The sequence below is a fragment of the Cydia fagiglandana genome, chromosome Z (assembly GCF_963556715.1).
Source record: "Cydia fagiglandana chromosome Z, ilCydFagi1.1, whole genome shotgun sequence".
In the NCBI taxonomy this organism is placed as follows: domain Eukaryota; kingdom Metazoa; phylum Arthropoda; class Insecta; order Lepidoptera; family Tortricidae; genus Cydia; species Cydia fagiglandana.
Window position 1 is genome coordinate 7692019 of NC_085959.1, and position 24068 is coordinate 7716086.

The window sequence follows — 24068 nt, forward strand, 5'->3', positions numbered from 1 at the left end:
CATAAGTACCTAGTTATTTGTAAAGGTAAATGTAGAATGTAAGTAACTTATTATTTATTAACTATTGCTATGTTAGAGGTAAATAGTTTATTATAGGTACATAAGTATATGTAGAATGTTGTGCTATACCTACAGGGTGTTTGGACATCGTTTGCCAAATTAAAATGGCAGATAGGTTGTGTTATTTGCTATCTTCTCATGCCTAGAAAAAACAAAATTGGCCACTTTTTTTTTCTACTACGCAAGTAAAAATTTGAAATTTACGAAAAACTGGCATAGAAGTGAAAAAAAATGGGCGTTAAATTAAAAATTTCTAGGCCTGAGAAGATAGCAAATGACTCAACCTATCTGCTGTTTTAATTTGGCAAACGATGTACCAAACATCCTGTATAAAGCTATATAGCTATAGTAAATTATTAAATGTTGCAAAATTACACTAGAAATGTATTTAAAATTGTTATTCCTATCAGAAATAAAAGCTATTAGCGTATTTTATACATTGTACGGTCAGCCAAGAAAGACCACTTTCTTGGCTGACTATACCTACCACTTAAGTCTAATAAAGTTTAAAACGGTTTACAATCGATATCATAAATGTTATTAATTCGGGAAACTTGTAAAATGATTATAGATTTAAATCCGGTTTAATGTAATTTCATACACATTCGGAACGAGACCTGAGGGTCCTCCGATTGTAAGGTGGTGTTTGGCGCCGATAGGTGCTTAGGTATATACAGGGCGTCCCACGGCTATGCCACATGGAGGGAAAGTACCCTAAATATTGTAGATGGAACATTTTACTGAAAGAAGACATTATTTTAATTTAAAAAACAATTTAAACTGAATTCATAGATTTTTAAATAATTACATGGTTGAACCGGGAATCGAACCCGCCGCACGAGAAAAAAAATCACCCTGTAGCTTTCTCATACCGATCGAAAGGCTTGATCATAAGGATTATTTTTTGCTAAATAATATAGTGTCGGAAATAAAAGGAAGCCCATGAATTTTAACATTTTTAATTCAAAATTAATCAATTTAATTTATCAAATGCTCAAAATGTAGTCTCATTCTGTTGAATACAAAGCCGCACTCTTTTGATTATTTCGCTAAATTTCACATCAAATGTTAAAATTCATGGTCTTCCTTTTGTTTCTGACACTATGTTCTTTAGCAAAAAATACTCCTTATGATCAAGCCTTTCGATCGGTATGATAAAGCTACAGGGTGATTTTTTTTCTCGTGCGGCGGGTTCGATTCCCGGTTCAACCATGTAATTATTTAAAAATCTATGAATGCAGTTTAAATTGTTTTTTAAATTAAAATAATGTCTTCTTTCAGTAAAATGTTCCATCTACAATATTTAGGGTACTTTCCCTCCATGTGGCATAGCCGTGGGACGCCCTGTATAGGCTAGGCCGATAGGTAGGTAAAATTTGCTTTAAATAATAAAATATAAGATAGATAAAACTAAAATATAAGAACCTAAAGTGTTTATATTTATGAAAGGAAGATAAATGCGCATTTTTTTTGTAAATCACATTATGTCTTATCTTATCTAAATCAGGCGTGGCTCACTCCGCGATTTTGTCGCTTTGCTACAGGTAGCTAAAAGTACATCCGTTCCACACCAATTTTGGTGGCTAGCCGCGCTTGGCGCTGTCGCCACCTAACGGCCATATCTGTCTTGATCGTAACAGACGCGTTTTGTTAAAAGAGAGTGAGTCTAGTACTATTATTTATTCTGTGTCTAAATGTTGACCTACGATGGGAACGCACTCCTGCCACTTCTCCAACGTTTTATGGCTCCTCTACACGATGGGCTAGCGCCGGCCACTCCAAGGGACGCTTTTATGCGTTAGAGGAAGCAAGTTATATTGCTGTCTCATTCTACCTCATGGCTGCGTGCCTTGGAGTGGCCGGCGCTGGTCCATCGTGTACAGGAGCCATTATGCTTTCCTACTCGTTGCGGTACCTATTGTACGTCTCAACCTCAACTCAATAGCATAATAGCAACTCTGCTGGCCAGCGATTGTCCCCCGCACTTGGCGTTCGAAAATGATTTGAATTTTAAGTAGTGTGTATTGATTGTATTGGTTCTTAAAAAACCGGCCAAGTGCGAGTCGGACTCGCGTTTCTAGGGTTCTGTACGTAAGTCAGACTCACGCTTGACTGCACATTTCTAATAGGTTTTCCTGTAATCTACAGGTAAAGAACTATATTGTGTATTTTTTTCATAATTTTAGACCCAGCAGTTTGGGAGATAAAAGGGGGGGGGGGTTGGTCATTTTTTTGGCTATTTTCTTAAATAACTTCGAATCTATGTATTTTAAAATTCTAAAAAAAACATGACCATCTTTGGGTCACTAATTTACTTATGTGTACCAAAGTTCAACTTAATTGGTCCAGTAGTTCCCGAGAAAATAGGCTGTGACAGACGGACAGACAGACGCGTGAGTGATCCTATAAGGGTTCCGTTTTTTCCTTTTGAGGTACGGAACCCTAAAAACACATTCCTCGCTTTGCAATTTGCATCCTCGCACTCTCTAGTGGAAACGCAGCGTGATTTCTAGCAAAACCGGTGTGACAAAAACATGTGTGAAACACAATCCCATAAGTGTTCCGTTTTTAGGGTTCCATACCCAAAGGGTAAAACGGGACCCTATTACTAAGAATTCGCTGTCCGTCCGTCCGTCCGTCTGTCACCAGGCTGTATCTCACGAACCGTGATAGCTAGACAGTTGAAATTTTCACACATGATGTATTTCTGTTGCCGCTGTAACAACAAATACTAAAACCAGAATAAAATAAATATTTAAATGGGGCTCCCATACAACAAACGTGATTTTTGACCAAAGTTAAGCAACGTCGGGCGGGGTCAGTACTTGGATGGGTGACCTTTTTTTTTTCTTTTTTTTGTTTTTTTGCATTATGGTACGGAACCCTTCGTGCGCGAGTCCGACTCGCACTTTCCCGGTTTTTGGCCGTTTTGGTTCCGTAACCAAAATGAAATTGTTGACATAAACTTGTAACAAGTCTTAATACGGCTGCCATGTTATTTGCCGTCATAAAAACAAGCATTATGTGCCTCGAGCCTTGAGTAACGACTCCACGTGTGCGACAACGTGATGTACTTTCATTGTCATGATAATTTTAGATGAGTTTAACTGAAACGTTCGAATTGACTTCAGAGCGGCTTCCGCGAAAACCGAAATTCGCAAATTGTGGGGATTTTTCTCTTTTACTCCAATGAAGGCGTAATTAGAGTGACACAGTGACAGAGAAAAATCCCCGCAGTTTGCGAACTTTGATTTTCGCGGTTGTAGCCCAGAGCTGCCGCCGCGAAAATCGGATGTTCGCAAATTGCGGGCATCTTTCACTGTCACTCTGATTACGCTTCGAATACATTTTTCTAGACATCATTCCGGATCCAATGAGGAATTGATTACTCACGTTAGACCGGTCCGTGTCCGGGCCGGAGTTCCCAGCGCTTCGTTTTATATGGAAAGCATCACGTACCTACCTAAGCGCCTGTCATCTTATAGAAAAGTAAGTGCCGGAAGCTCCGGCCCGGACACGGCACGGTCTAACGTGAGTCATTCTTTATCTGTATCACACGGATTTTCAAGAGCAGTATATCTATTTTTCACCACTTTAAATTTGCCGACTAGACTATAAGGCGTAGTGAATTTTCCCGCTAACCTGTTAGCCCCGTCCTACCCTATTTTAATTGTTTTGTCTGTTTTACAATGTTTTGTATGTTTATCCGAATAAGCCCTAGATTGTAGTTTTAATGTAATTCCAATTAGTTTTCAACGAAAGCTTTAAACGTTTTTGTAAATATCTACAATAATCTACATAATTATTAATTATAATAAATATATGTACTATTCAATTGTCACCATATCATGGCACGTGTGCATAGTTCACATTTATATTTTAAATATATTGATGTTAAATTGATGTACTTATTGTTAAATAGTAAAATATTTCGATTAGGATTTTCGATTTTATTTAATAACTAAGTAGTTAGAAAAACACAAATATACCCAAAAATTACTATCCATTTTTCGACTTTACAAACCACTTTAAATAATTATCGCGTAGCAGTGGGCCTACCGCGAACCACGTTCAACGTGTTGCTTCTCTGTCGCACTTGTTAATTCGTACATAAGTGTGACAGGCAGGCAACACGTCGAACGTGGTTCGCGGTAGGCCCTCAGATTAAAGATTATTAGCTAATTGTGGCTTGTACCGGTATGAATAAGGGGTACCTAAGATTTTTACGTTTAGTGGGGGAGACTGAGGTGAGTTGTGACAGAGGAGAGTTGTGACAGAGGAGAGTTGTGACAGAGGAGAGTTGTGACATTGTCGATTTTTTGGAATCTAATGACTGTTAGCGAGCTCGCAACAGTGTGCGTTTGTTAGCTCGTAACTTGAACTAACAAACGCCCGCTATGCGACCATGTTTTTAGTTAATAGATTCCAAAAAAATCAACGATGTTACAACTCTCCTCTGTCACAACTCACCTCGGTCTCCCCTACCTATGACCGAAAATGCTATGCGGATGTTGGAACTAAAAATCAAATAAAAATAGGTACTAGGTAGACCTGTAAATGGTATATTATGCACACCATACCTATTTAAAATCCCGCTGTTATGCAGAGCCAAACGGAGCTGTACATGTCATACAATAAATTAATGCATAATGGTATGGAAATGTTCTTACAAAGGGAAAATGTGCAAAAGGAAATAATCCGGGGAATCCTAAAACGTGAGAAATTTGAGGAAAACTCACAAAGGCATTGAAAAGGCGGCTGTTGCCAATACATGGATCCTTTCTATCAGACTGAGGGCTCGATTCGGGAAATGAATTAGAGATTCACTAGATATGAAATAGTAAAGATATGTGACGTTCCACAGAAAAGGGTATCTTATGGTGGCTGATGGCGCTACGTTGCTTAGCGCCGCAATAATATCGGAGCGGCGTTAATAATAGCGTAAGCGCCAACCGCTATAAGGTACCTTTACCCGTGGGACGTCATATATCTTTACTATATCGTATCTAGTTAATCTCTAATTCACTTCCCGAATCGCGCCGTGAGACTATTGTTTTCACCACACCAGCTGGTAAAAGCTCTCTTGATTGTTCAAAGACTGATGAGAAAGTTGCATTTTATCCACATGTGGGGCAAAGTAATCAGATGCAAATTCTGAGTTGTTTCCTTATGTAAATATAGTAGGTATAAAAACTCATAAACTATAAAGTAACTTAAACATAAAACTAATTAAAAACTAAACTTAAATATAAAGATAAGCAAAATAATAAAGACAAATAAATTAAACTAATTAACTAAAACTACCTAAAAAGTAAAAAAACTACAAATAAAAATTGTAGGTTATGTTAGCTGGTATGATAATTATCTTGAATGATCCGCGAACACCGAAGTTCGCAAATTGCGGGCATCTTGCTCTGTCACTCTAATTGGAGTAAAAGAAGATGCCTGCAATTTGTGTTCTCGGTGTTAGCGGTAGGCTGATAGTGATCCTGCTGTGCTCCTCTATTGTATATACTAGGCGGAGTCGGCATTCGTTGGTGGTTTTATGGCTCCTCTACACGATGGGCCAACGCCCCGGCCATTCCAAGGGACGCATTTATGCGTTAGAGGCAGCAAGTGATATTGCTATCTCATTCTACCGCATGGCTGCGTCCCTTGGTAAGTCCGTCATCGCCTCTGGTTCCCTCGGGACAGGTGGCATGCGTAAACGCATTTCCCCAACGTTAAAAAAACCGGCCAAGTGCGAGTGGGACTCGCGTTTCTAGGGTTCCGTACATAAGTCCGACTCACGCTTGACTGCACATTTCTAATAGGTTTTCCTGTCATTTATAGGTAAAAAACTATTTTGTTTATTTTTTTCAAAATTTTTGACCCAGTAGTTTCGGAGATAAAGGGGGGGGGGGCGGGGAGGATGGTAATTTGTTTGCTATTTTCTTAAATAACTTCGAACCTATGTATTTTAAAATTATTAAAAAAACATGTCCATCTTTGGGACACTAATTTACATATGTGTACCAAATTTCAACTGAATTGGTCTAGTAGTTTCCGAGAAAATAGGCTGTGACAGACGGACAGACAGACAGACGCACGAGTGATCCTATAAGGTTTCCGTTTTTTCCTTTTGAGATACGGAACTCTAAAAAAGCCCTCAGGTGACTGGATCACGTGACTTTGTTCACGTAATTGACAGTAAACGTAAATAAAGCCAGTAAATTACTGAAAGGATATTATTTTTCTAAAAACAAGCGCGACACGCGATTAGACTGTAATCAAGAAAATTGAGCGTAACAAAACTGAAATAAAAAACGCCTCAATGAATTGGGTCAGTCAATAATGAGTTCAATATAATTTACTAATTAATTAAAAATTAAATTTAAACAAAAAACTGTAGGTATTTAACCAAATGAAAAATAAAAAAACAAAAATTCGAGATTAAGAGAGAGACAGATTCGAGTTATTGGTATAATTAATAGTGTTGACTTCTGGGTCACTTCCACCATTCACCAACCCGGTGTTAACCGGCTAAACCTGGAGTTACCAAGGTTACCCGTACAATTTGACACTCGTTCGTCGTTTAACCCGTTAACCCCGGGTTAGTGGGATGGTGCGAGTGGCGCTTGAGAATCAGGTGGTATTAAAATATTAAGCAAAAATGATTCCATTCGTTTTAAATTTATATGTTAATGTTAATGTCCGACGAACTCCAGATTTGATGGACACCCCAGCGTTTTTCATAGTTTGTTGTTGTTATGTCAGTCAGCGCCACGAATGTTAAAAATGGCAACTATAAACTGTCAAAGCGGCGGCTAATGACTCGCCGTATTATGGCTCCTCTACACGTTGGCCCAACCTATTGGTCCAATATGATGGGACAACGTGTAGAGGGGGTATTGGTGCTGGTTGGCTTTTGGCGCGCGGGTTGGTGATGAGTTGGCCGCGGTGTCGGTTTTTCGGCCGCACATCAAAGGGATTGGCCAAGCGATTCCGGTACGCATCTACACGTGGCCCAATCGGCAGTGCGTGTTCGGACGCGGTCGAGGGTGGACGTTCATGCTTTTTGTGTTTTTTAAAATTAAAAATGACGAATACGTGGCCACGTGTAGTAGCGTTCCGACCAAGGCACGGCCAACTCATGGGCCAAGCGTTGGCGGAGCGTTTGGCCAACGTGTAGAGGAGCCATTACATTACGGCTAGCCGTGTTGAAGAACGTATGGCGCCGAATACATTCTCATTCAGCCGCATTCAATCCGGCTAATCGTTGAACCGCCGCATTTCAAAACGCCCCTGCTTTTGAAAACGGCTAGCCGTAATGTAATACGGCGGATTATAGGATCCGACTGCGACATATATAAGTATACGTAGTAGTAGTACTCACATATTTAGCAATGCCAACAGCAGCGGGTGTGAAGATTTATATAAGTAAATGTAAACACTACCTAGATCCCACATTATAAATTTGTAGTTAGTCGAACGAGCGAGCGAAGCGAAGTGAAGTTCTTACATTCAACTTGGAACACACAGCTGGCTAGGCGCACGTTTTGATGCACAATAACTTTAAGTAAATTTGTTATAATTTAAATGAAATTGGGTGAACGTATAGTTGAGGGGATTATATTTTATTTTAGTCATTAATTTTTGAGCCGGCTCGATCAAGAGGTTATTGAGCTAGAAGAGATTTAAAAGTGAGGGGTCTTGCTATTCTGGTCATTTTAATTGCAAGAAAGTATGGTCGAGTTTGGTATCAAATGAAAATGCTCGGTTTACATATTTATAATATTGTTTAATTGAATATTTTAAAATAATTATCAAGATAACAACGAAATAATATAAACATTTCTAGTACCTATATATTTGACATTTGACAAATATATAGGTACTAGAAAGATTATGGCTTACTACAGATACAGTTTGTTTTAATCTCTATGGTGACTTAAATTTACCTATCAATTAAGGGCTTCACAGATCTTGCAATAAATCGCATGCGGTTTTCGATGCTTTGACGACTAACGACTAAGTACCCAGCACTGCATTCAATTGATCTTTTTTGGCGAACTGCGAGTTCTCAGTTCGGGGCGATTACTAAACTGCAAAACGTAATTCAAGACCAAAAAAAGTAAGAAATGTTGCCACTTTTTTATTAGCGCGTCTTGTATTTATGTAAAAATAAGTAAATAAAAGTACTTTTTTAAATCGTAGGAGTAAAATGACGAATAAATAAATTATCTTAGCGTGATTATTTATCAAAACGAATATACTATTTTCAAACGAATTATTGCAGTGGCAACATTGTCTTACTTTTTTTTTGGTTTTGAACTACGTTTTGCAGTATAGTTATGTTGTTTTTGTAAAAAATATTTCATCATACTAATATAAGTAAATTCATACTTTTTGGCGCACACAATTACTAAAGTGCCAAAACTCACCACTATACTCCGGCATGTTAAAAATCCAAAGGGCAAACTTCGTATTCGACTTATGACCTTCGGCGGCGCGGCGGGCGCTCCGGTGTCGGGCGCGGCGGAGCTAGGACTGCGCGCGAGCCGATAATAACACGGTATTAAAGGTAGGCTGTGCACCGTCGTACAAATTATTCACTGACGGTTTGTGGGCCTTATTGTGAGGATAATAAGGTACATCGATGATCAGTCTGTTAGTAATAGGCTGTAATATGCGCTGGCAAGGATGGGGCGCACTGGACTTAAGTTAAAGGATAGTGATACTGTTAAGACTATATCGATCGTCCAGTGGCGCCCTCAATACGGGTATTGTGTTTTCTAATAAAACCAATTCAATTACTGGATAATTCAGTATATTAAAGTGGTTGTCCTACTTGTTCCCCAATTTTTAATCTATATGTGATATGAAATACTTATTTATTTATAAGGCAGATACAAACGTTAAAAATAAAAATAAACTAACTTATCTATAAAATAAACCTAAATTAAAACTAAAAACTAAAACTAAATAAAATAAAATATAATTAAAAAATGTCTAGGAAATTGGGCCCCTTTGGCATGGTGCCGAGGACGCTGGCAGCATTTCCTCGCTGTATTGCTAAGCTAATACGTTGAGCGAGAAAGCTGCCAGCTCTTCGGTCACCAGTGAAGTCTTTAAGCCTTTTTGTGAGCTCTTTAAAAAGCTGTACAGCATTAGGACCCCACGGGCCAAGGGTCTCAACCCCAAATGGCATAAAAATATACTCGGGGCCGAGACCCCTGTACTTCTGGGATTTTAGCTTTTCGGCCGCTTTAGCCGCCGCACCTGCTTGGTTACTGGTTCCCGTCAGGTGGGAAGGGGCCAGAGTGTCTACGCAGGTAGCGTCCCACACTAGCACCCTTCCCAAACCCCAAGGAACCAGGGACATGCCGTCCGGTCTCTTGCCGTCGTCTCTCGCTATGCCAGTTGGCTCCAGTAGAGCTGGCACATTGACGGATGCAAGAGACCGGCGGATTATGTCATTCAGTGCGGCGTGTCTTGAGAGGCGGCCAGCACTTTTTTGGCAGGATAGCCCGTGGTGTCCTAATTCGTCGACTTCACTGCCGCAGGGGCACCTGTGTGGAGCACAAACGCGGACTCCAAGCCGAAGACAGGTCGCGATGCGGAGAGTGTCCGGCGTGAGGAAGGTTCCGGTGTTCGGTGAAGGATAAGCCCGGAGCCAATCACCGGACTCCCTCGACGCCGAAGCCAGTAGTCTGGCCCGTTCGCGGCCTGTGCTACGGCTTAGGAGGGAATTCACTGAAATTTGGCACATAATGTCATCCCAGCTCCTTTGGCAATTTGGAAGAGTCGGGAAATCCTTGTTCGGGCAAGCACTTGACCAAGCTTTCTTGGCTTCGTCCAAGCCCGCAGTCTCATAGTTTGAGGGGAGTCCCCGTAGGATTTTACCTATGAGACTTGCGGAGCTGTGGACTGGTGGAGCCACCAAGACAAAAAAGCTGGCAAGGATACACTAGAAATTTTTCTGATCCCTAGCCCACCATGACGGATGGGTAGGGATGCTTGGGTCCAGGAATGGTCGCTGAGCTGAATGTTGAGAATGGATTCCAAAGTAGACTTAATAAGGTCATCTAAAGGTAAAATAATATTTTCGAATTTCCAAATAGGGCTGCAGCGAATGGCGTATGTTAATTTAGGGACAAAAAGGCAGAATTTAAGAATTGTAATTGCGTAGTGAGGACTTATTTCAAGAAGGCGGTTTGATAAGTTTGTAAATTTGGAAATTGAATTTTGTATATAGTTTGGAAAAGATTCTTCGAAAATAGGAGACCCTAGGAGGCAAAGTGTCTCGTTGTTAACTTTTTTTATGTTTGGGGTTAGGGTGTTGAAGTTTTGTTCAATATTGTTGTGGTTAGGGATGGAATTTGGAATGTACAGTTCGCATTTGGTAAAATTTATTTCAAGGCCGATGTTCCTAAATTCGGTCTTGATTGTGGACAGGTCGGAAGTGACAATATCTACGTCACCTCCTAGGGTTCCATCATCTAGGTACCACACGTTAAATTTAGAATTTAGTTTTTTGATGATAGGGTTAATTGCCAAAGAGAATATTGCCGGCCCGAGCGGGTCACCCTGCTGACAGCCAACTTCTGAAGAAAGCACGTTCTGGCGATATAATAATTTTGTAGGATCTGCGTAGGATAGAAGGAGATAGTTGTAAATTTCGGGTATGTTATGTTTTGTTTCTGTCAGCAGGGTGTCTCTGTTTACAGAATTGAAGGCATTTTTAACATCAATTTTGATCAACACCTCGGACGTCGTGTTAGAGAGGTAAGTGCGCAGGGAGTGTACGGCTGCTTCGCACCCCCCTTTGGTGCCAAATCCTAGTTGTATTGGTTCGAAATGAGGTTTTAATTTAGATATTATATGCCGGACTGCTAATTTGGATGCGAGACGCCGAAGTGTTGTACCAACGGCTATGGGTCTCACCCCTCCATCTTTCTTGTTTAGAGCGATAAGGTTGGCGCCGAAAAGAATGGGGACTATATCAGGGTTAATGTTTCCGGTATACATTTTATTAATTAATTTTGTTATGGAATTTAGTAGCTGTTCACCAGCATCGCCTGTTGAATGTGAAATGAGGTCTTTCAGATGTTGGGGTGAGATTCCGTCTAACCCGGCTGCAGATCCATTTTTAAAAGAAATAATGGCCTCGAGGGTTTCTTTACTATTGATTTGAAGACATACCTGGCTAGCCGTTGGTGGATCGAGAAAATATGGGGTTGAAGGAGCTGGAGGGTGTTTAGTCTGTAAGGCCTGAAGGGTGTCTGGATTGTCTGGCGACAGCGACTCGCTTGAAAAAAGGAGACGGGCTGCACCTTTTAAGTCTCCGTCGCTGATTTTGTTTTCAATATACTTTCGCCGGTTAAATAGTCCCGGGCTCCTTTGGGTGTTTGCTGTGGATGGCGGAAATGTTTGATTAGAGCAGTTGTCTTTAATTTTTTGGGTAAGTGAGGTGTTAGTGTCGTCTTCATTAACGTGAAGCGTGCGGTATGAGAACAGGAATAGATTGTGCCAGTCATCGATGCTATTGTTTTGTACGCATGAATCAATAAGTTTGGAAAGATGGGTTGCAACTGTGATTCTGGCGCCACGCGGGACTCTTTTAACTAATGGGATACTATGTTTTAAGTTACTAAGATGAAGATGGAAAGGAACTGTTGGATTGCTAGTGGTCGATGGTACGGGGGCGGAAGTGGTGGGGCTATTAGGAGAGATATTTTGAGTGAGGCAATTTCTGTGTGATTTCGTAAAATGTATATTAAGCCCTCTTACGGATTTAAAACTTTTAGTACAAAGGCTGCATGTGTAGTTGTGATATGAATAGTTTAATATTACTTGATTTTAACTTCATCATTTACACGCCAAAGTTATCTACGCACTTACGCAGTAATTCCTGAATGGCTACCACTAGGTTGACACTCATATATTCGCTAGTGAGTGCGTAACTTAAGTAAGTACTTTCTAAGCATCTCGCTCGTACTTGCAGATTATAAGTAGGTACACAAATACCTACATAGAAAACACTTACCAGTACGAAACAAATTTCTCATCACTCATATGGGACCGGGATTCGAACCCAGGATCGTAGGGTCCACTATAGTTCGTTTTTAGCATTAGAAAGAACTTGAAAGAAGGTAAGCGATCTTGACATGTCATTTAATTGAAAAACGCTTTTTAATAATCAGTAACTATTACTTATGAAAGCAGAAGAATATAAATGATCGTATTAGATCCATAATTGTTACATATTTGCCATAACTTATTTTTAAAATGTGTTTTTCAATTAAAAGACACATCAAGATTGTTTACCTTATTTATAATGCTAAAAAACGAACTATAGGCTTCATAGGTAGGGTCACTACCGACTAGGCCAGATCGAACTTTGAATAATTTGCGGTTTCCTAAGATTTATGATTGTTTTCGGAAGAGTGGATGGCACTAAAATATGTCTACATTTCCTTAAACGGTGTACAAATGGGCAATTAAAAACAAGTTACAAATTAAATCAACTAAGTTTGCAAGTTTGTGCATCGGTTATTTATCAGATAATCATCAAATTTTAACATATGACATTGACTAAAAGCTTTACGATAGATACCGTAAAACGGGGTGAGTAGGTTTCGCGGGGAGAGTTGGGTTATGAATGGGGAGAGAAGGTTTGAGAAGGGATTTTAAGGCTACTGCTACAAAAATAATGTATTCCAATTTAAAATGGGGCTATAGTAATACGCATAATAAAAAAAATCGATCCAACAATCTTCCAAAATCACCTTTGTATGAAAAACCCTCTCACCCCAAATACGAGGCACTACGGGGTGAGGTGGGTTTTCCTCTTTATCGTCAAAGTTATGAAATGGAACTACCCAAAATAAAATACAAACTAAAATACAAACTTCCAAACCACTTATTATATACACCATTCAGTTTTCACATGTAAAAATAAAATTTTATCGAGGTTTGAAAGTCAAATTTCACCCAACTAACCCCATTTTACGGTACATTTTACGGTTTTATAATAAATACAACACTTATTCTAATTATAGTACCTAATTAGTAATTATAATTTATAGGCATTGCCGAGTTTTCCCAATGTCAATTAATTATTCAATATAAGTGTGTCAAGCTATTTCCGTCAGTGGGAAAAAGCGGAGAATTTAAAATATGTACATAAGTAGGCGTTAAGGGTTAACGTCCTAAAGACAATTTGAATCCCGGGAGTTTTTCAAGTTACAAAGATGTTTAGAACGGCATCATCCATCTATTCTCAAAAATATTACGTATTTTATTATTTTTGTTATTTTCCTTTAACTGTTTTATGATGTTGAGTAGAGAAAGTGGAGCTAAGAGCAGGAGCTGGGGTTAAACGAATCGTGGTCTCGGGAAATTTGTGCATTAACTAGCTAGGTAACTATTTTATTTTAAAAACCCAGTTGCTCTGTTTTATTGTTCTATTTGAAATAAATTTTATTATGTTTCATTTTACTATTGACCCCTGCGTAACTCGTAATATGAAATTTAGTTCCTTTAAAGATAACTGGAAACCCAAATTTCATGAATATAGCTCAACCGGTTATTAAGATACAAACATCTAAAAATCGGTATTTTTCTCACTGACTGACTGAATGACGCAACATACCTAAAAACCTAATGGCTCCTCTACAAAAAAATAGACTACCTTAAACTTGTTTATTATTGCCTACCACCAAAGAATCCTTTCTTGAATCTCTAGAAATTCTTCATTGCGTGAAGTGGGTTATGGGTCCTCTACACGGTGGGCCAATGCCGGCCACTCCAAGGGACGCAGCCATGCGGTAGAATGGGATAGCAATATCACTTGCTCTCTCTAACGCATAAATGCGTCTCTTGGAGTGGCCGGCGTTGGCCCATCGTGTAGAGGAGCCATAACCCACTTCACGCAATGAAGAATTTCTATAGAGATTTAAGACAGGAGTCTTTGGTGGTAGGCAATATTAAACATGTTTAAGGTAGTCTATTTTTTTCTGTCACTCTGGTGTATTCGGGTAATACCGAATGTCGGATAATTCCGAAATTCAGATGAAAATCACCCTAAATTCAATCATAATAAAAGTCTCTTTTCGGAATTATCCGACAGTTTTTGACATTCGGAATTACCCGAGTAACCCTACCTATATTTTGGAGCTCGACAGCGCACCAGTCATTGTCACGATGCAGAACATGGGATGCGAAGAATTTCTACAGATTCCACCGAGTCGCCGACTGTGTAGGAATTTAGGAAATGCATGGAAAATGAATCGCTTGGCGACTGCAAATTTTATTTCCTCTTTCACAAACATTTTATAGCAGATATTTTAGCATTTGCTGTGGGAAGGGACTTTTGCTATTTTTAAATTATAGTTAATATATCCACGTTGTGAATTAATTCTCTTTGATTATATCTACCTATACGCGGTAGCTGAAAGTAAGCGCTGGTGGCCTAGCGGTAAGAGCGTGCGACTTTCAATCCGGAGGTCGCGGGTTCAAACCCCGTATGCAGTTACCAGTCTTTCTTATATTACTCTATGATCGACCGTAGACACAAGTTATTGGGGCGATATTCGATACAGCTGACATACATACGTGTCGCTGTAACTGACAATTAGCCTTAGTGCTAAGACATAAGATTCACCAATGATCAGACTGTTTCTGTTTACCCTTTGTCCAGTGTGTATTGATCGGCATACAGCTGTGTAAATGGGCCTAACAAGTTTAAGGTCGGCCACCTCTCGCAGGTTTCATTATGACCGTCATGAACTTAAATCAAAACACTGCACTTGGGCTCCATCATGCAGCGCATGGTCGAAAAAGCTCTTAAGAGCCAACACCTCCTAAGCTAAAAACCTCTATTACTACCCCTCACTGCGGCCAATGTCAATGTCAATGTCAATGAGGCCATTTTGGCCATTTTTGAAGGGCTCTAGCGCCTTAACAAACAAAAATATCACAAAAAGAAAACGGTCCGACACAGATATTGACAATATTCATCTGTGTTGAAAAAATCATTGCTCTAGCATCAAAACTCATGCAGGAAACAGTCGAGTACGTTTGTATGGAGAAATGACCACAATTTACAGGTGTGGTTAGTTGGGTGTGGGTGTGTGTGTACAAAGGGTTAGTTGGGTGAAATTTGACTTTCAAACCTTGGTAAAATTTTATTTTTACATGTGCAAACTGAATGGTGTATATAATAAGTGGTTCGGCCGTTTGTATTTTAGTTTGTATTTTATTTTGGGTAGTTCCATTTCATAACTTTGACGATAAAGAGGAAAACCCACCTTACCCCGTAGTGCCTCGTATTTGGGGTGAGAGGGTTTTTCATACAAAGGTGATTTTGGAAGATTGTTGGATCGATTTTTGTTTATTATGCGTATTACTATATCCCCATTTTAAATTGGAATACATTATTTTTGTAGCAGTAGCCTTAAAATCCCATCTCACCCCCTTTCAAACTTTCTCTCCCCATTCATAACCCAACTCTCCCCGTGAAACCTACTCACCCCGTTTTACGGTACCTACCGTTATTGCGTTAAGTAGGATCGCAAAGCTATTCTTCCCCCTTAAGATAGTCTACAAATTGAGCCTTGTATAATATAGAGCTTTTCGTGGAAGAAAGGTAAATTAAGTGTTAAATTGAGAACAATCGTGACTGTACCCACGGTGCCTAGCGCCCTGGAATCTAGAGCCTAGGTAAATTCAAATTTCCGACCTTGTACAAATGTACACGTTTCCTATAAGCATATTCCGGATGGTCGGCTAGCACTGGCGAATCTAATTCAGAGTTTTGCTAAAAGTTTACTATAAAAACCGGACAAGTGCGAGTCGGACTCGCCCACCGAGGGTTCCGTACTTTTTAGAATTTGTTGTTATAGCGGCAACATTAATAAAGAGTATTGTATTGTATTGTATTGTATTAATACTTCATCTTGTGAAAATTTCAACTGTCTCATCTATCATGGTTCGTGAGATACAGCCTGGTGACAGACGGACGGACGGACGGACAGCGGAGTCTTAGTACTAGGGTCACGTTTTACCCTTTGGGTACGGAACCCAAAAAATGCTTATTTTACTTCATTCCAGAGGATTTAAGAATGACTCACGTTAGACCGGGCCAAGTCCGGGCCGGAGCTTCCGATCTTACTTTCCTATGACATGATAGACGATCACGTGATGCTTTCCATATAAAACGATGCGCTAGAAGCCCCGGCCCGGACACGGCCCGGTCTAACTTGAGTCATCCTTTAACCTTTTTACCGCTATACACTGATATATAAGACATACAAAATCTTCTTCTCTGAGAAGAAACCATTTCGCCATTATAATCGATTTTACCACAAAAATGCAAAAAAGATTAACCCATTGTTATAGTGAACTGAATAAGATCCCTGTACTACAAGTATAGTGTTGTCACGAGGCCGGATCTGCGCGAGCGCAAGTGCGCACGATACCGCCACAGCAGTGATCGATGATCTACGCCTGTTGTCGTTGATTTATCTTGTTTATAAGTAGATCGCGTGTAAACAGATATAAATCATTATTTCGCACAATGATTTTTTACATTTAAAAATTGTTTGCAAAAAGCTATGTGTAGGACATTCGGCTTTCATGCCTTCCTCCATCCCTACCTCCTCCACCCCTCCTCATCCTCTTCGCCTCCCTCCATCGTATCCATCTCTAGTATGTACAGTCAGCAAAACTATTGGATTAGCACCCCTGCATACAAATACGTAGAGTCTGTGGCGGGCGGACTTCAGTCTTCTCTTTCCTACTGGGCGGAAAGAGAAGAGTCGTGAAATGTGTATGCGATCCAATTCATTCTACGAACTTGCATGAGAGTTTCATTACATTGCGGTTTTTGATCGGTCGAGTAGAGTTGGACGTAACCAACAGTCCGCAATGTAACTAAAATCGCATGCAAGCTCGCGCGCCGTATAATAGTTATTTGTTTTACAAGGGGGCAAAGTTGTTGTTTAACCGCTCGTGCTAATATTGATACCCGAGCAAGCGAAAGATTCCAAAAATGAAAAATGGAATCTTGAGCGCTGCGAGGGTTAAACAAAGTTTGCCCCCGAGTGAAACACAAAATTTTTCACCACACCAACCCGAAGCAAATATTAAATGTAAAATATCAAACAAAATCAAACCAAATCAAATACAAATGAATGTTATTAAATATTTATCATTCAAAATCATCATTTAAAAGTCAATTCTACCAGCAAACATAAGAAAACAACTCAAAATTAGCATTTGATTACTTTGCCTCACATGTGAATAAAATGCAAATTTGCTATCAGTTTTTGAAGTGCAAAGTAAGCCTTTCCGAGCCGGTGTGGTGAAAATACTTTAAATCAATCCTAATGCATGGGTGCTAAGCTAATAGTACCTAATAGTAAATAGGTACGTCAAATTTTAAAATTCGTCTCTCGTTGAGAATTTCCTATTTTTCGCACTTGTATCGTAATTAACTATTACGTAATCAATGCCTAGTCAGGGCGACCTAAATTGACAGATTTGACATATTGTCTCGGTGCCCGCGGCGACACATCTGGCGTCCGGCACTGCCAAGGTTGCCGTACATTGTAATTAATTAGGTAAAGGGTCGGCTAGATTACGTGTAATACATATTAAACATGAATTTAAAATGCGTAATTGAATTTTTAGGGTTCCGTACCCAAAGGGTAAAACCCTAAAAACGGCACCCTATTACTAAGACTCCACTGTCTGTCTGTCACCAGGCTGTATCTCAGGGCTCCTCTACACGATGGGCCAACGCCGGCCACTCCAAGGGACGCATTTATGCGTTAGAGGGAGCAAGTGATATTGCTGTCTCATTCTACCGCATGGCTACGTCCCTTGGAGTGGCCGGCGTTGGCCCATCGTGTAGAGGGGCCATCATGAACCGTGATAGCTAGACAGCTGAAATTTTCACAGATGATGACTTTTAATTGCCGCTATAACAATAAATACCAAAAGTACGGAACCCTCGGGGGGCGAGTCCTATTCGCACTTGTCCGGTTTTTTTTTATTTTAATAAGTGGGTAACTAAAAAAAATAGTATAGGCCTATCGTATTTTCAATTAACGCGCTATAAAGACTGCGTTTCGACCAGAGATGTGCGAGCATACTACGGCTATAGTTCGTTTTTTTAACATTAGAAATAAGGTAAACAATCTTGATGTGTATTTTAATTGAAAAACACATTTTAAAAATACATAAGTTACTACAAATATGTAACAATTATGAATCTAATACGATCATTTATATTCTTCTGCTTTCATAAGTAAGTAATAAATAGTAATTTTATATGCTGTCTTCTACAAATCGAAATTCTTTTACAGCCCTTCAATGCAATACCTATACCAAAGACATATGTAACTTCGTATAAGATGAATAAAGTCTAAGAAAAAAAATCGGAAATCAAGAAAAAGTTATTCTCGCATAGATGGCGTGACGACACCGTTTCATATTTAACAATTTTAACACATAACACATCAGTGAATGAACATGACCCATGTTCAAAATGATATAAAAATAATAAAATCATTTATCCATATTATATTCATCTTTTTGATAATTTTATAGGTACGTGTTCATTTTGAGTTATAGTCGTGTGTCATAGATGGCAGTAAATTTACAATGACTACAACATTTACTATGACAGGAACCCTCTATACTATCTATTTCATTTGCCTATACCTACACGTCAAAATACTTATAATATTTGTTGCACGCTCTGTAGAACGGGAGAAACAGGTACAACAACAGAGGTAAATTTTTGAATTGCGAGCGCTCGATTTTATCACTCGAATGTTTGTGCAAAACGGCGAATTGATAATTTTGAAATAAGAGAAATAGATATTGGGATGACTGGATGGCACTAGATGTCTACACAACATAAACATACAATTTTATGCATAATTCGACAAATTCTATTTCTTCCTGTATATTATTTCAATAGTAAAACTAATCCATATTCCGAATTCTTACTTAAATTTAATCAGTAAGTATTTTAATTTATAAAAATTACATTTGTTTTGAGACGAAATGTCGGAAAACTTGGAAAAACCCGGAAGTTGATGATTTTTAGTATTTGATTATGAGTACATTTTTCGGGGTTTGTAATAATTTTATATTTCAAGACTATCATAGGAATATCACAAATAGTGTAGTTACCTTTCTGATGACAGTAAGATTTTTCCTATATCTCTTATTATATATTCTCTATATTGTATATTTACTTACATAAAATATGAATTATGCAACTTCCAACACTGATTTCGTAGTAAAAATCGATGCTATATTTTTTTTACTATTTTTCCTACAATCAGCAAACAGTTTTGTGATTATATTAATTACCGGCAAAAAGAAAAAATCATGCATACATCATGAAATCGAGCGCTCGAAATTAAAAAATCGGTATCAACCATGTATAAACCCCCAGGCAGGTACGCGATTCCTGCAATTTCTTCAAGTATGAAGGCCGATCTCTACGAAGGTCCCTCGACTGCAATCGAAATAAAATGCACAGGCACATTTGTCACGGTCACAAATGTGCATAAACATTTGTATTTAGGGGAGGTAGGGGACCGTTGGGCAGTCGGGAGGCTCGGGCATGGTCGGACCAACGTATTGGACTGCGTCCACGTCCTGGCCTTTTCCCATCCACTAGCCAGGCTAGACCAGATAATACCCACGTTAGACCCTGGGCAGTTATTTGTGCTTTTGAATAATTTATTTAAGTACAGTGGTATTACTAAAAAAAATCAATAAATAGCTTAAATCTAAAATAGGCCCTTGAGGCATTGTACCATTGCATTTTGAATAATAATTAGAACTTTCTTTTATTACTGTTAAAAGTTTTATACGTAAAAAAATTATTTGTAGGTATACGCGGGGATATAAAGGATAAAGCCTTAGGATACTTCGTGGTATACACTGAAAAAAAAATCGTTTTAAAACAATTGAAATTGCATTAACGTTTAATGCTTTAAACGGTTCCATATGAGCCTGTCGAACCAAGCAGCAAAGTTTACTGTTCGTACGTTACGTACGTACGTATATTAATTGATATTGTGTACATATAGCAGAGATAATATCTTAATGAAATCACTTTAATTGCTCGCTAGATAATTTTTTTTAGGGTTCCGTACCCAAAGGGTAAAACGGGACCCTATTACTAAGACTTCGCTGTCCGTCCGTCCGTCCGTCCGTCTGTCACCAGGCTGTATCTCACGAACCGTGATAGCTAGACACTAGACAGTTGAAATTTTCACAGATGATGTATTTCTGTTGCCGCTATAACAACAAATACTAAAAACAGAATAAAATAAAGATTTAAATGGGGCTCCCATACAACAAACGTGATTTTTGACCAAAGTTAAGCAACGTCGGGAGTGGTCAGTACTTGGGTGGGTGACCGTTTTTTTTTTCTTTTTTTTTTTTTTGCATTATGGTACGGAACCCTTCGTGCGCGAGTCCGACTCGCACTTGCCCGGTTTTTTTCAGCTTAGGTTTACACTTTGTGTTTGCGCGTCACTTTACGCATGTTCGCAACGAGATCGCTCACGTAGGACACTTCTGTACGGTTACCATCAGTTTCTCACTGACATAAACGCCGTCGAGAACGTAATTTACTTTCTATACATCTCGCTCGCACTCGCATATTAGTGCAAACGGGATGTATAGAAAGTAAATTACGTTCTCGACGGCGTTTATGTCAGTGACAAACTGATGGTAACCGTACTGTAAGTATCAAGAGATTGATTCACCCCGCGCCGCATCGCTTCGCTTCGCGTTCGCACGTTGTTCGCCTACGTAGTACGCTGCGTAACGTAACAGGGTAAACCCCAATAACAAAGCACGAAGTGACTGGCAGCAATCAGTGTGTAATGATTACTGCGGTCATCGCTGTATAGGGGTCGTGCACAAATCACGCGAGGTTCGATGGGGGGTGGGAGGGTCACGAAAAACTCACGATAAATCACGTTGGGGGAGGGAGGTATAAGGAAACCTCACGTGTATTTTTCTACAGTAAACAAAACTAAGAAAAAAAAAACAACCACATGAGTAAACACCTTTTCTCGGTTTCGTTGAACATAAATCTTCACTCTGCACTTCAAAATAGCGAATATATTTAACGAAAATAAAGTCACTTCAACAACTCAAATAGGGTCTGTCGCTAAGTGATGGTATTATTGCGCAAAGCTACTTGCGTGCCTGTTAAGACAATTATTGTAATTAAATAATTTCAGGCGCATTGTCATCTCGAAGGAATTATGAAAGCAGATCTAGATCGTGAGCGATTATCATTGAAATCAAGGCGTTATAGGAAATATGAATTGGTAATCGATCGGTTACAATGTAAGGCTAGGGTTTGAGGCACGCTACTTCGTTTACAAGACCTGGGGGGCTAGCCAAGATGAGAATCGTAGATAGAAAACGCCAATCGATATTAGAATCATGTGTGGAAATAGTCACGTGGCTTTTCGTAGTAGTTATAGAGAGAAAAAATACTTAGAGTGCTCTCTCCATACTTCAGTTTAAGTACCAAAAAGACTATTATTTTCGTAGTCGACATCTAGCAACGAGTAGCGCAATTATCAGTACCTACTGCTACTTGACAATAATATGTTGCACAACGAAGGCTGCAAAAATATCTGACACGATCTTATTTGTTAACCATAAGCGCGTGTCGCATATTTTTGCAGCCTTTGAAGAGTAACATATTATTGCAGGTGATTGTACGTTTGTCCTCTTAGTTTGGCTTAGGCCCTTTGCTATTTTATCGCTACACCTTATAATGGTTCCTCTACACGATGGGCCAGCGTCGGCCACTCCAAGGGACGCAGCCATGCGGTAGAATAAGATAGCAATATCACTTGCTCCCTCTAACGCATAAATGCGTCCCTTGGAGTGGCCGGCGTTGGCCCATAGTGTAGAGGAGCCATAAAACAAAGCCCCCGCCGCGTCTGTCTGTTTGTGTATACATACATATGTTCGTCGCTAGTTAGTACAGTCGCCATCAGATATATGGGAGCGGTCAAGGTGCTCACAAATATCTGAACACGCCTCTATTGTCAGGGCGTTACATTGCGTGTTCAGATATTGTGAACACCTTGCCCGCTCCGATATATTTGATGGCGACAGTACCTACCTGCCTACATAAATCTTGTTTAAATATTTACCATAGGTTCTACCTGTGAACTGTGATTAGCTTTATTCAAACAAGTTACAATCATTATAATCTGTGGTCACATTATACCTATTGTTGCGAGTCGTGAGCGTTTTTTGCACGATATCGTAACCACATCGTAATTATTATTGGAAATGCATGCTGTTTGATAACTGATAAATATTATAAGGAAGACACTTCTTAGATATGGTACGTGCTACTAAGGAGTTTTTTATTGTTAGATGTGACGTCCCGTGATAAAGGTACCTTATGGCGGCTGGCGCTTACGTCGCATAGCGCCGCTATAATATTGGAGCGGCGTTAATAATAGCGTAAGCGCCAACCGCCATAAGGTACCTTCACCCGTGGGACGTCACATTTGTTCTTAAGATTCCTAGAAATGTTGGGTTATTTTTACTCTGAGTCACGAGCAGGATTGATTTTATTAGATACTATAGTTCGTTTTTTTTAGCATTAGAAAGAACTTGCAAGAAGGTAAGCGATCTTGACATGTCTTTTTAATTGAAAAACGCTTTTTAAAAATCAAAAACTATTACTTATGAAAGCAGAAGAATATAAATGATCGTATTAAATTCATAATTGTTACATATTTGCCGTGACTTATTTTTAAAACGTGTTTTTCAATTAAAAGACACATCAAGATTGTTTACCTAATTTCTAATGCTAAAATAAACGAAGTATAGCGACCCGCCCCGGCTTCGCGCGGGTTTATATTACCTACTCAAAACCTTAACAAATTATAGATCTAAACCTTCCTCAAGGATCTCTCTATTGTTAGGGCCCGATTCGGATTTTGAAATAGACTATTAGATATCTTTTAGACATCCCCAAGATACGATAACGATATGTTTAAGATCTAACCTGTCAAATTTGACATTTGCACGATTCTGGAGAAACTCTTGAACGATTTCTACAGGCACTTAGAGATCCAATTCACATCTAATAGATATCTTACTCTATCTAATGTCAAAGTGACATTGGTTGCCCGAATTGCGCTCCAAAAGAGAACTAGTTGATATCTAAACTATAACGTACCTAGAATGGATCTAGTACGTGTCGTCTCTTGTGAATATCTTGAAGTTCGAATACGGCAGTTAGGTGAAAACCGCATGAATATCCATTCTTATGGAGTTTATCGCGAACATACATACAGACAGACAGACGCGGCGGCGGGGGCCTTTTTTTTAGGGCTCCTCTACACGATGGGCCAGCGCCGGCCACTCCAAGGGACGCAGCCATGCGGTAGAATGAGATAGCAATATCACTTGCTCCCTCTAACGCATAAATGCGTCCCTTGGAGTGGCCGGCGTTGGCCCATCGTGTAGACGAGCCATTATAAGGTGTAGTGATAACATATTGTATTATTAATACCATGATGGTGACAGACAAGTACACGTTCTCAGACAGGTTGTTCCAAAACAAAATGTAAAATATCTCACCCAAAAAGTCATAAAAGGCCGAGAGAAAATAAATTTCTCTTTTACCGTAAAATGGGGTGAGTTGGGTGAAATTTGACTTTCAAACCTCGATAAAATTTTATTTTTACATGTGAAAACTGAATGGTGTATATAATAAGTGGTTCGGACGTTTGTATTTCAGTTTGTATTTTATTTTGTGTAGTTCCATTTCATAACTTAGACGATAAAGAGGAAAACCCACCTCACCCCGTAGTGCCTTGTATTTGGGGTGAGAGGGTTTTTCATACAAAGGTGATTTTGGAAGATTGTTGGATCGATTTTTTTTTATTATGTGTATTACTATAGCCCCATTTTAAATTGGAATACATTATTTTTGTAGCAGT

At 39.3% G+C, this 24068-nt stretch overlaps 1 protein-coding gene across 4 annotated transcripts in view; it reads right to left on the reverse strand.

Annotated features, from left to right (window-relative positions):
* The window catches only part of LOC134678741 (beta-alanyl-dopamine/carcinine hydrolase), an 83874-nt gene that overhangs the window by 13144 nt on the left and 46662 nt on the right, over nucleotides 1-24068 (reverse strand). Inside the window, exon 1 of one of the 4 annotated variants that reach the window (XM_063537426.1) lies at nucleotides 8484-8579. The exons of the other annotated variants lie outside the window; for them this stretch is intronic. Coding sequence (XP_063393496.1) covers nucleotides 8484-8499 — 16 coding nt within the window. The 5' untranslated portion in view covers nucleotides 8500-8579. Of the gene's footprint in view, nucleotides 1-8483; nucleotides 8580-24068 lie in introns of those variants that run through there. 4 annotated transcript variants of the gene reach the window in all.